Consider the following 12,784-nt stretch of genomic DNA (forward strand, 5'->3'; position numbering starts at 1 on the left):
TCGTACCCTTTGAAGCAATTTCATGAAGATCATTTTGCCTGCGAGATATATTCATATTTGAAGGTGAGAGAACGATAAGTAAACTGTGCTATGTCTATAGTAACGCTTTCCTTTGTGTCCCCCGTTCAATTTCAAGTCAACTTCGATTATACAGCGTTCACGATTCACGGATCAGACCTTTCATCAACTTAGGAGGAAATCAGATCGAGACTGTTAAAAATTACAATTTCGTTTAATAATGTCTATTCCTATCTTTTGAGCACTTCATGCATGGGGAATGATATTTTATTTTGACGTTTGGCCAACGGTTTTTGAAGTTGAGCTACCTTTTTCCCTCATTCCTTAGCATTTTTTTTTTCTATTTATTATTGTCTATAGGAAGAACATCCGCAACAAAGGGAAACAAAGTAGCAATATGATCTTACTTTAAAAAAGTTTATTGTAATTATAATCAATCATCAACAGTGGATGGTCAATATCGGACTAAATCCTGTGCGAAAAAGCTTTGATTACTTAAAAAAATGAGAAGTTATGCTTTTTTAACTCAACTCTTATGGATAGCTTATCTGGTTAACACAGAAGATGGTAAGTGCAGGTGTTTCTACTGGTTTGAAGTGCTATATCATAGATGTATTGAATGCAGTTTAGTTATCGATTTGCTAATTGTTTAATCGATCGGTCGATAATTTTTTTTGTATTAAGTAAGTAGTTGATAATATCTTTATCAACCGATTGTGTATTATTTAATTGATTGAATGTTCGTTCGTTTCATTGAATTGAACGAATAGGCCTAATTATTATCAAAGGGATATGGACAGAATGGCTTTTTTATGACGATGGTATAGTGATGGTGGTGATGGTGATTGTGGTGATGATGCTGACATTGGCAACGGCGACGATGATGATGGTGGTGCGAATAAGATGATAATAATTATTATGACGATAATGACGATGATGTTGATGATGACGATGATGATGATGATGACATGTGTAATAAACTTGGGAGTTTGTTTAGTTCCATTTCATTTTCATTGGTCTTTCTTTTGCCAGTTTGTGACTTTGGATTTAAAAAACCAATTGATGTGAGGTGCTATATAGCTTATCTGCGATTTAACCAATCTCTTAATTATTGACATGTGCTTAGTAAAGATTATTGAATTAGTCTGCTTGTGTAACAAAAAAAAATATATTGTTCATTTTGACTGAGTGGAATTTGTGAAATGACCTTGTAAAAGTTTGCTAAGTTTCTTTTGGAACTCAGTTTACATATGACATGTTAAGTAAAGGTTTTATCTGGTAATGGTTCTAATGTCAAGCGTATTATAACCTGATGGTTTATAAAATGAAAAAGCAATTACTAGTATTCCGTCAAATTGATCCGAATGAAATAGGTCTCTAACATGGTATAATTTTCTTTTAATTATTTCAACACAGGTGGATTTACGTGCCCAAATGGCTGGTGGCTGATACAGGATAGGTGTTATGCATATTGGAGCACTATACTACCTTTGACATACGAGGGAGGAAAGACCGAATGCTCAAGTGTCGGAGCACAGCTTTACGTTCCAAACTCGGAGAGCGAGTTTGACGACGTAGCAGAGTACATATCGTCAGCGTACCCGTTGCTAAACTACATCTGGATTGGGTGTGACGAACAGGATGTCGATGGCGTGTTCGAGTGCGTGGATGGTACTCAGTTAGATAGCTCAAATGGTATGATGGGGTTGATGAAAACCCAAAACCGACTTGATTGTGGGGAAAATTTTATATGTCGCGAGCGAGAGTAAAGAGCGAGCAAAAAATATGGACTTTTCAAAATGAAAATCGTATTTTGCAATAGATTTTGACACGAGATGATATGAAAAGCAAATGGCATTATATACCCTTTTCCTTTAATTCATTTTGGTTCTTTATATCTTTTTTTTCCGAGGAAAATATCAGAGCTGCAACCCCCCCCCCCCATTACACAAATCCAATTATGTTACCTTTATTATGGATAATACCGTTTAGATTATATCACACCTCGCAATAAAAGAAACATTAAAATCTTGAACAATTAAAAGTTATTCATATAACTCATCTCTCCTTTATTGAACGAATTTTTATTTCATTTTTTTAATGGCAACGTAGATTGGTGGCAAGATGGCGAACCAGTCCCGGGTAATAATCAGAAATGCATCGACATCAAATTGAGCACGTTTGAACTTCTTGATAGCACTTGTACTGATTTGGACATCATCTTGTGTGAAGGTAATGATACACCTGCACAAACTACACCATCTCAAAACTGATCGGTAATCGATAATATATATATATCCGTATCGAATTAATGGAATAGATTTGATGTGTATAATTCAATTCATTTTGTTTGACTGAGACAATCTTATGTAATATTGTCGTTGTGAAGGGGGCGTTTTTCGATAAGCAGAATCGGAGTTATAGGAAGAAAGAAAAATTTAAAGCTTCATTAAAAAAAACACGTTTCATAATTATACTTGATATGAAGTAGGCCCAAGATAATTTTCTAAGTAATGGAATTGTTGGACTGCTCTCTAGAGAGAGGAGAAAGTGCATCCATTGTTAGTTGCAAGAAGCTCTAAAAGGTGATGATAAATAAATGAACTCAGGAACAATAGCCACAAGGGCTAGATACAGATATATTTGAAATAACATAGTACTTGCCAGTGCTATATAGTTTATATCAAATGAATGTTTCATGTTTAATATGTATACACACGAATTATTATATATGGTCAGATGATATATTTTCATCTTATCTCAGGTCCGGCGACAGCTCTACCATCCTCGGCTATTCCTACGACTGAAGGAGAAAGTTCAACTGAAGAAACATCGATGATACCAACCAGTCTCCCACAACCTTCTAGCGGAGAGATCACCGATACAGTTACCTCAATCGAAGCTACCATCGACACCACTGCATTGGTGTCGAGGGTAATAGCTAGTGAGGTAACTACCACAGGTGTTACCGCTTCCACTGACAGTACCGCTACAACACCCACAACCGCCTACTCAGATACTTCGATCACATCTGGCACCACAAGCGGCACCACAAGCAGCACCACAAGCAGCATCAACAACATCACTAACACCATCGCCACCGTCACCACCACGACCAATACCAACACCAACATCACCACTGCCGCCGCCACCACAACCGCCGCCGCTACCTCTGGTAACCCCTCGAGACGAAGGTCGATAATGTTCTTCCTTGCAGAGAATGACAACGATAACCACCTTTCTGGATACTGCCTTTCAGGTCACACCTTGAAGAAGCATATAGGGGTTAGTAGGATCCAATGCGCAGGGTTCTGTATGGTACGGAACGACTGCCGGTCTTTCAACAAGCAAGACAATCTCTGTAGCTTGAACAGTCGACAGAAAGATGAAGTCAGTTCGTCCTATTTTGTTTCGACTCCAGGTTGTCAATATTACGAAAAGGGAAGCGATTGAACTCCGTTCCAACCAAAGCCGCAAACCAAAGCGATCTATTATTCCGCCCAACCACCCCAAAGATAATGCTATATATGAACACATTCATCAACATAAAAAATCTTTTGGCAGCGTACCTGTGGTAGGGGGTGGTTGACTTTTTTAAGTTTCGTCAGAAATTGGGGTTTGTTTGGGGGCACTCCTATGGCTATTGGCACATGGCAAAACAAATCCTGCGTAAATATGATTTTAAGATCAAATGAATTTTCTGATGTCGCCACCTCAATAATAATTTATCTTCCGACAAGTTCTCAGGGATACAATTTTCATCATTTTGATCTGTTTGTTAAGAAAAACATGTTGTTCCAATGTATCTATTATCACCTTTTCATCTGTTTTGCATTACTATAATATGATTTATTGGGACTTGTATTTAAGTCCAGTTACAATATCATAATAATAATAATAATAATGGATATTTAGAAGCGCTAAAAACAAAAAGTACCATAGCGCGTACAATGTATGAATAATTTAACATGAATAATAATTTAATAACTACAATATTCATCATATAGGCTAAATACTTCTTTGTGGTATTTTCTTTCTATTGTTTGTTTCATTTTTAGTTTTGTCAGAATTTCAGAAGTTATTGAAATAGCTCCATCTTTCCTGTTGCAATAATCTTACTTTTAGCGATAAAGGCCCAATTATACGCAACATTGAAATTTTGATATTAAAATTATTTCATTTTTTTTTCTCAGTTCACCCTCAATGGCGGGCTATTTGAATCTTCAATAAAAATTGCAAAGTCACCTTTTTATTCGTCCTGTAATTGGAACCTATTTTTAAATCCCCCCTGAAACGTATAGGCGTTCATACCTGTATGATACATTAATAATGATAACAATTAAATATCTCTCAGTGATCTTCAAATTGCTACCTACCTAAATTTACAAATATATATTTGCTTACAGTACACAGTTGCACTCAAAATGTGAATGAATGGAGCAGAACTGCAGAATAATAGTCTACACGTTTCGATGATGCACACATTGCCATCCCATTTGAAGTGAAAAATGATTAGCAAAGATTTTAATGAAAATAGGGAATTAAAATTATATAGTTCTTAAAATGAGGCCGCAGAACGCAAAATGAAGATTTTCACTTCAGTAGGCACTAAATCCGCTTTGTCGAAAAGTGAGTTATAGACATATCATTTATTTCCATATCCAATGGGACATTTTAATTGACAAATGTCATGAAAGTCTTTTTATTAAAATTTTGGAAGCAATAATTTAAACTTTCACTTTTGAAATCACCTTTTCAAAGACGGCTGGAGAAATGTCTTTAGAATTTATTGTCCTCGTTTCTGCAGATGTAATACACTGACTAAAATAATGAGATTCAAATGTCGATATTTTGGGATCCCGTGGAAAGTCCTGTACATAGTATTCGTATTATGTTTACATCACAAATTCAGATTTTAATAAAATCGAATTCAAATGTAAAAAAATAGTAAATTTATTTTATTCCATTAGATTAAGGGCAGCAAACATTGCCAAGGGAATTGCAAAAAAAAACCTCTCAAATTCAATTGAATCCCAGTATTGATATTGGTAATGACAAAATAAATCTCCATCCATTTCCGAACGAGTTGTCCATGAATGAGAACAATGCCGACCGTGATCCACTCACCCGTAAAAGATGCATTTGATTATAAAACGTCAACTTGCCACTCTAATCATAAAAAGAATGAGAAGAAGTATTATTAGTTTTCAAATATAAGAGGGGTGATAGGAAATGTACTGTAATGGGTTTAGATTTTTCGCGGGGGGGGGGGGGTGAGGGTGGGTCTTCAAATAAAATAATCATTGTTTCCAAGTAGTAGGCATGAGGTCGCTATGATATGGTTTACATTGAAGCCTATATCCTGGTCGAACTGTGGTAAGATGTGCCTTAAATCAGTGCATAAAAAAATAATGAGGTTATCAGCAACTTCAACGATAATTATAATGATAGGGAGCTTAAGATTTCATAGTAGTGAGGCACCGCGATGCAGAATTGATTCAATAACATTGATTAATTTATGTATTTTTCACATGCCCTTCCTGACAAAGAGCAACCAAGAAGTCTTTGTCGACAATTGATGAATTAAAACAGCATTCGTCCTGTTCTAGCATCCTCATCCCGAATCTGAGCCCCATGACGCGGAAACTTCTATTATGCACCCTCCTCCTCACTATTCATGCGCAGTAACGTTGATTTTTCTCAAATAAATAGATTTCATTTTATGGATGAGAACTTGAGAAGTGGCCCCGATTAAACTGACTAAGAGCAACCACCACATCAGCAGCAAACATGGCAAAGAGAGCAGTAACTACGATGATAAATCACTATATTGAATCAATATTGATTAAAAATGCATTAGTTTATACGAACATGATGAATGACAATGAAATAAAGCACATGACTAGACTAAAAGGGGATGTCCCTGCTTTTGAATAAAATAATATTGAGACGTATTTCAGTTTCAGTTTGGTTTATTTTCATGTCTCACAAAATATTGAATACAATGTACGTCCATCAAAAAACAATAAATTATTAATGATAAAATAATATAATACATCGCAACAATGTAAGATGAATAAGACAATGGTTATAACGTTCCAAATTGGAGACAGATACATCAATAAAATGAGGATATAAATGGCAAACTATTAAAAAGCAGAGTTGTAATTTAAAGATTCCCTATAAATAACTTATAAGTATTGTCAATTTGTTTAATATCAATATGTTACCAAAAAAAAGAGAGAGAGAAAAAAAAATTACCTAAAAAGAAAGAGAGATACAGGGGGAGATAAGGGTACACTGCAAAAACTCTGGTATTGATTAAACACCGACCCGGAATCTATATGTCCACACCAGACAAGTGTTGAACAACACCAGTTCGTTTTGGTCTAACACCAGATAGGTGTTTATACAACACCAATTAGTATTAAAACTAGTATTCCAAACTAGTGTTGTTTCAATACTTCTCTGGTGTGGACATATAGATTCCGGGCTGGTGTTAAATCAACACCCGAGTTTTTGCAGTGTAGACTAGCAATAGTAGAAGGAATATTTTATAGGGAGCCGAGGTAGTATTTGTTTAAAAAAGAAGTTTTCAATTTACGTTTGAAAGTATATCAGGAAATGGAATTTTTAAGGTCAGCTTGTAGATCATTTCTAAATAATGGACCTGCGACAATAATTGTATTATGTGAAAAAGCAGTACGAGTACGTGGAAAATGATAATAATGACTTTGACGAGTAGGATAACTATAAATCTCGTCATTCCTTCTAAATAAGGAAGAGACAGTGGTGGGCAATTCTTTTCGTGAGAGTTGAAACATAAATATTCCAAGATTAAATGTATAAAGATCATGGATTTGTAGAACATTACATGAATAAAAGAATGGTTTAGAATGAGCCCGAAAACTTGTATTATTTAATAATTCTTATTAGTCTTTTTGGATAAGTAAAATTTATTGATATGAAGTTTGACTTTTGAACTGTTCTCCCAAGAAAGGATACCGTAATTTAAATACGGCAAAATTTAGAGTGGAGTATAAACACAACAAGACACGTGTAATGGAAAGACAAAAATGGCCTCCGATTTTAAATTATAGATACACAATAATTGAAATTCTCAAGGTCAGGAATGGAAAAGAATACAGAAGGGCAGAGATAAGAGGGAGAGAGAGAGGGGGGGGGGGTGGGGGGAGAGAATGTAACGATGCGTATGTCAATAACGTGTTATTACGTGCTTCCAGGGTATGTTGTATGAGTGTGTTTGCATCAGGCAAATCTCTCGAATCGCTATCTTTCACTCTCATAGTCTGGGTACCGATAGAAAGACTGTCCAATAACTGGAGAGGAGCTCGATGCGTCATTTAGTAAGGGGTTGGGGTAAGTTCTTCTGACTATAGATAAATAAGCATCAGTAATATTCGAGACAGCTCTAATGACATATTTCTCATTAAAGTAACACAAATTCTAGTAAAATGTTCTAGTTAAAATTGAAACAATTCTCAAAATAACCCGATTGTGGTATCGGTAGATTATTATGACCCAAATGTTCATCTATGATATCCAGTTCGTTAGAATGATCGTATACAAATTTATCGCAGACATGTATTTCCAGAGTCAAATTCAATCAAATATTTTATAGGTATATTACAAATAAATTATTCTGATTGCTTATCTCCTATACAGCATATAGACTATTCATTGACGGATGTAAACATAATTCATTCTGATCATCAGTGTTTCAAAGCTCAAAGCAACAAAATGACGTCTGGAAACTGTTTGGCCTTGCTCCTTCTTTTGCTCTCCAAGCAAGCAGAAGGTAAGACCCATGATGACACAATGAAATATACGCTATAAGAAAATCGATTTGTGACCATCTCCCTCTTTTTTTTAGCGGCAATAAGTTATACACTATACACTGTGATGAGAAGTACTGGCGTACACATGGGGACTTGGGAATGGGGGCATGAACCCCCCCCCCCCAAAAAAAAAAAAAAAAAAAAAAAAAAAAAAAAAAAATACGACCAAAAAAGGAGAAAATGAAAGAAAGCGCTAAAATATGATATCATTTCCGAAATTTTATATTAAAATCTATCCCAACATTAAGATTTTTTTTAAAGATTTATGATTAAATGTTAAAATAGTTGGTTTACAAATTTCGTATTTCCTTTCATACACGGTGGCGGGCTTTACATCAATGGATTGATTCTAATCTTAATTATTCCCTATAATTTTTTTTCATTTTAGGAGGAAACACATGTAATAGTCCATGGTTCAATCTTCACGGGAGTTCGTGCTATGCCTTGTATAGCGTCACTCTGACGGAAAAGTATGAAGAAGCAAATACGATATGTGGTAATGTTGGGGCGCATGTCTACGTACCAAATTCAGAAGGAGAATACAATGACGTCTCTGCATATCTTGTTTCAATAATACACCAACTTCAGCATGTTTGGCTGTGGATTGGGTGTGATGAAACAGAGGACGACGGCGTCTTCCAGTGCGCTGATGGGACGGAGCTTGACAGCGACAGTGGTGAGTATATAGTTTCATCTCAAAGAAACAACCACGACCAATACCTAGACTAAGAATGTAGAGACTTCACCCCCCCCCCCCCCCACCCACCTCACCCCACTACCTCGTCACCTCGACATAAATGCAACATAATCGCTTCCGATGCGTTTTGGCTCAGTGGATAAGGTTTCGGGCTTTGAGTTACAAGGGCCGGAGTTCTTTTTTTCAGTCACAGCACTTGCGTCATTTGGTAAGGCGTTTATCTACATTTTTCACTCTCCACCCAGGTGCAGTAAATAGGCCCCCAGCAGGATCAAGTTCCGTGAATGCTCGAATGCCCAAGCAGGGTAACCGAAATAATAGTTGCACATTATTGTCTTTTATTCATTCCGTTGTAGTTGTTGTTGCCTTTATATCTGTTGGTCCGTAATCATGGCATATTGTCTATTAGTCAAGACACCAAAATGTCGAGTAAAATACATGTAATATATAAAATCAGACGTTAGACATGTGGAGCAGTTGTTGAATATTTCTCTGTCGTCTTGTTACAGGTTGGTGGCAGGACTTGTATCCGACGCCAGGAGGATCTCACAGGTGTGTTGATCTTTATGGAGGAACATTCCCCCATAAAATATACGACCATTCATGCATGGAAAGGAACACCTTTTTCTGTGAAGGTAATAATCTACATCTCTATAATCTACATAATCTACATCGTTATAATTTCTTTAGAAATTAAATTCTTTAGAAAGTAACCAATACAATTTCGTTATAAAGGTTCAGCTATGGATGTTTGGGTTGCAGTGTAATAATTTACAAAATTCCATGAAAGCCATTTTCCCGCCTAAAACGAACCTTACAATGTGGATGCCAATAGTAGACAAGAGGCTCTCGGGAAAGGTAGCCTGTAGCTGTAGTTGACAAATCTGGCATATTTTCCTTATATCATCGCCATATTCTAGAAACAATATGAACGTTATTCATATTTTTTTTAATAACATTAGTTCCACCGACATCACCGCCAACATCCGGTCCTACGCAAGGTCAGGTGACCACCCCTTTCCTGGTCAGCACTTTGTCCACGGTGGTCACCGATCCCACCAGTTCTGCAGCCCCAGTTAATGGGGACGATACCACTGCAACCAGGATCACATCAGACTCCACCAATACCAGCACAGCTCAAGCCAGGTCACTGCTGCCAACATCCGGTCCTACACAAGGTCAGGTGACCACCCCTTTCCTGGTCAGCACTCTGTCCACGATGGTCACCGATCCCACCAGTTCTGCAGCCCCAATCAAAGGAGACAATACCACTACAACCAGTTCCAACATACCCCAAGCCGCATCACTGGCAACATCCAGTCCTACACAAGGACAGGTAATGACCACCACTTCTCTGGCTACCAACGCTGCTTCAAAGTCTCCCTCAACAACGGTTCAAGAAACGAACAGCAACGCCTTCAACACGACCTTGGACAACAGTTTCACCACAATTTTCACAACCGATTCTGTCACTTCTACCAACACCATCCCTCCGGATGCCACCGATACCAACACCCCTTCTAGTGATGCCACTTCTTGTGGAACCTGTCCGAGGTGTTCGCTCAATGTCAAAATGTTTACCCACGTCTGTCCAGAAATCTCCGGACGGAATGGAGTCACTATTCCGGCCATTATTGTATATTTCACAGATCGTGATGGCATTAAATTTGGGGAGGTTTGTGAGAAGCTAAGAGCTATCCAGCGCACAGGGCCGTTTCTGTTTCGGCAAAAGCAACGCTTTCAGAAGATCGGCGTCCTTTGGGGGAAGTAGGCTGTAGAGCGTCTTTCACTGAATAACCTTTCTATCATGGATAATTCTTTTCACAAACGCGGAAATATATTGCGGAGCTGTGACTATTAAGGTGTTCATAGTATATCATTAACATGATTAAGATATCTCCGTCTTTCCTCAAAGAGCAAAATTAATATGAACGAAATTTGACAAACTATGAACGAACTTAATTCAGGAGGATGATTGACCAAACTTAAGAGGGATTTTAACATGGCCCTGGGAAGCGGGGGTCCTGGAAGTGCTTCAGCATCACAAAGATTTCCTTGGGGTGCTGCGTGTATTATTCTTCATAGGCAGCACCCCAGGTAATTCTGGAAGATGTGTAAAAATTGAAAAAAATGTAAACAAAATGACCTACCTTCATAATGAAACTTTTTTTTCTCTCTTTTCAAATTTACATCGGTACCCCCAGTAAAAAAAATCGTTCCCAGGGGTCTGGGTTTTAATATAATTATTCAAACTTACATTCTGTACATATTAACCTAATAATATATTTTCATTATGTGATATGTATTTCTTATTTCGCATTGGTAGTAAGTACAAAACTTTCAAATATATCAACTATGTGATACAATACATTAAGACTATGAAGTGAATTCAATTGACTACGAATCAATTGATTAAAGGGAATTGTAGAAAAAAACCAAATAATAACAATGAGTGTTCTTAAATATCTTTTATAAAGTAATAAATGTTCAAATAAATTACAACTATTTTTACTCTGAAAATAGCATTAAAAATGGACATACTGAAGCTTTTCGACATGCTATTATCCGATTTCGCAGTACCAACCACTTGTAAGTAATTCTGCCTATGGCAACTACCATGGTAACATGGCTAAGCAGCTTATCACAATCAAGGTTACCATGGTAGTTACAATAATAACAAAGTTACAACAGTTTTAACTCTTTATGAAACGGGTCACATGACTGTAATCACAATTAGTTTCGCACTTTAGACAAGACTTAATTAAAAAGCAGTGACGGTTCATGAACATCAAAACATGACGATAATTGAGGCGATCGGAAGTGCAGTAATTCGTGAAGTGCTTGTAATTAATATTAATTAACCATAATAAACTACCACAGGGAATGGAACTATGAAAGGGGTTTTGTTTAATGATTTATCGCAATTTCGTGTATTTTGATGATATTATAGTACAGTACTGAAATAATTAACATTGTAATTTCGCATAGACCGACTTAAATATGGCAAAGAACATGAATTTGGTTTAATCAGGTCTTTAAAAAATGTAATCACTTAATGAAACAGGAGAGCACATTATACATGTTATACGAAACAAAACATTTTTTATCATTTGTGTAGGTTTTGATGACAGTACTGTCCTTCAGTTTTATAACAAAGACGAATACAGGCGTGTTTTTTTAATGTGTTTTCTTTATCAATGTACATATTTTTTTTTTTCAATTAGCTAGACGATAATCACATAAAAATTTCCTTCTCTGAAATCTGGGATCTTATTGTGCTGGCATATTCATGCTGAAACCGATGATTATTATAATCTAAAAAAATCTTAATTGTTTATGAAATTGCCACAATATCTTCAACCATGGGACATGATTAAGTAACCTTAAAATGAAATGATAAATTTATATATAGTATATTAGCAATCTCTTTCCAGCGTTTGATTATCTTCTTTAGAATGGGATAATTGTTCATCACTCTTTTTTACTCTTCGTGTTCTACGATTCGTGCCATGATTCTGGCTATGTTTTTCATTCTAAAAAAGTGCAGTGCTGCGCACTTTCATTCTTTGTTTGCTACAAATAGTTTTCTTTTAATCAAATTCATTTGATAATGCATCATAGGTAGATCAGATTTTTCTAAAGGGTTTAGTTTATTACACAAACTACTCTATATCATTTGTTTCAATCGTACAGCATGGTTGGTAAAATTATAGATGATAAAAAATAATATAGGATTTGTATAGGGCACGTATCCACCTTGTAAGGTGCTCAAGGCGCTCATATATTACCCCGGCTAACCTAGTCTATCTATTCCGGTACTCACAGCTTCTTGAGAAATAGCTTACTGCCAGTACCCATTTCCGTGGGTCACGGAATTTGGAGGCAGCAAAAAATTGAGTCACTTGGTGGGCGCGCAAAGCGTACTCAATAGCCACGTATACTTACCTAATAAGGACATTCTAAGGACTGTGCCATTAAAAGGATATGTATCTCACTGATCAAATACCGCGAAGCGCCAGCTCATAATTATATTTATATTGACAAAAACTGGAACATTTTAAGGACTATTTTTAGGAATTCATGAAGAGCATATTACATATCTCGCCATAGTCATCTAATGCGAGATAATGGTAACGACGTTACTATTACCATTATCACATCGGGTGTCAACAATCTCAACAATGTTTACCATGACAACTAGCAATAAAAC

The 12,784-nt window shown here is 36.4% G+C and overlaps 2 protein-coding genes across 2 annotated transcripts; both read left to right on the forward strand.

The window, feature by feature from the left end:
• Positions 1–521: 521 nt before the first annotated feature.
• On the forward strand, positions 522–3,471 carry LOC135153962 (uncharacterized protein F26C11.3-like). The gene is made up of 4 exons (XM_064098935.1): positions 522–585; positions 1,435–1,713; positions 2,131–2,250; positions 2,783–3,471. The coding sequence occupies exons 1-4, from the start codon at positions 522–524 to the stop codon at positions 3,469–3,471; spliced, it is 1,152 nt and encodes a 383-aa protein (XP_063955005.1).
• A 3,846-nt stretch (positions 3,472–7,317) lies between these two features.
• Positions 7,318–11,461, forward strand: LOC135153943 (mucin-5AC-like). The gene is made up of 5 exons (XM_064098890.1): positions 7,318–7,398; positions 7,705–7,837; positions 8,266–8,553; positions 9,084–9,209; positions 9,537–11,461. Exons 2-5 carry the CDS (start codon positions 7,780–7,782, stop codon positions 10,343–10,345), a joined length of 1,281 nt encoding a protein of 426 aa, XP_063954960.1. The 5' UTR covers positions 7,318–7,398; positions 7,705–7,779; the 3' UTR covers positions 10,346–11,461.
• Positions 11,462–12,784: the final 1,323 nt, after the last annotated feature.

Source organism: Lytechinus pictus, chromosome 4 (genome assembly GCF_037042905.1).
Source record: "Lytechinus pictus isolate F3 Inbred chromosome 4, Lp3.0, whole genome shotgun sequence".
NCBI lineage: Eukaryota > Metazoa > Echinodermata > Echinoidea > Temnopleuroida > Toxopneustidae > Lytechinus > Lytechinus pictus.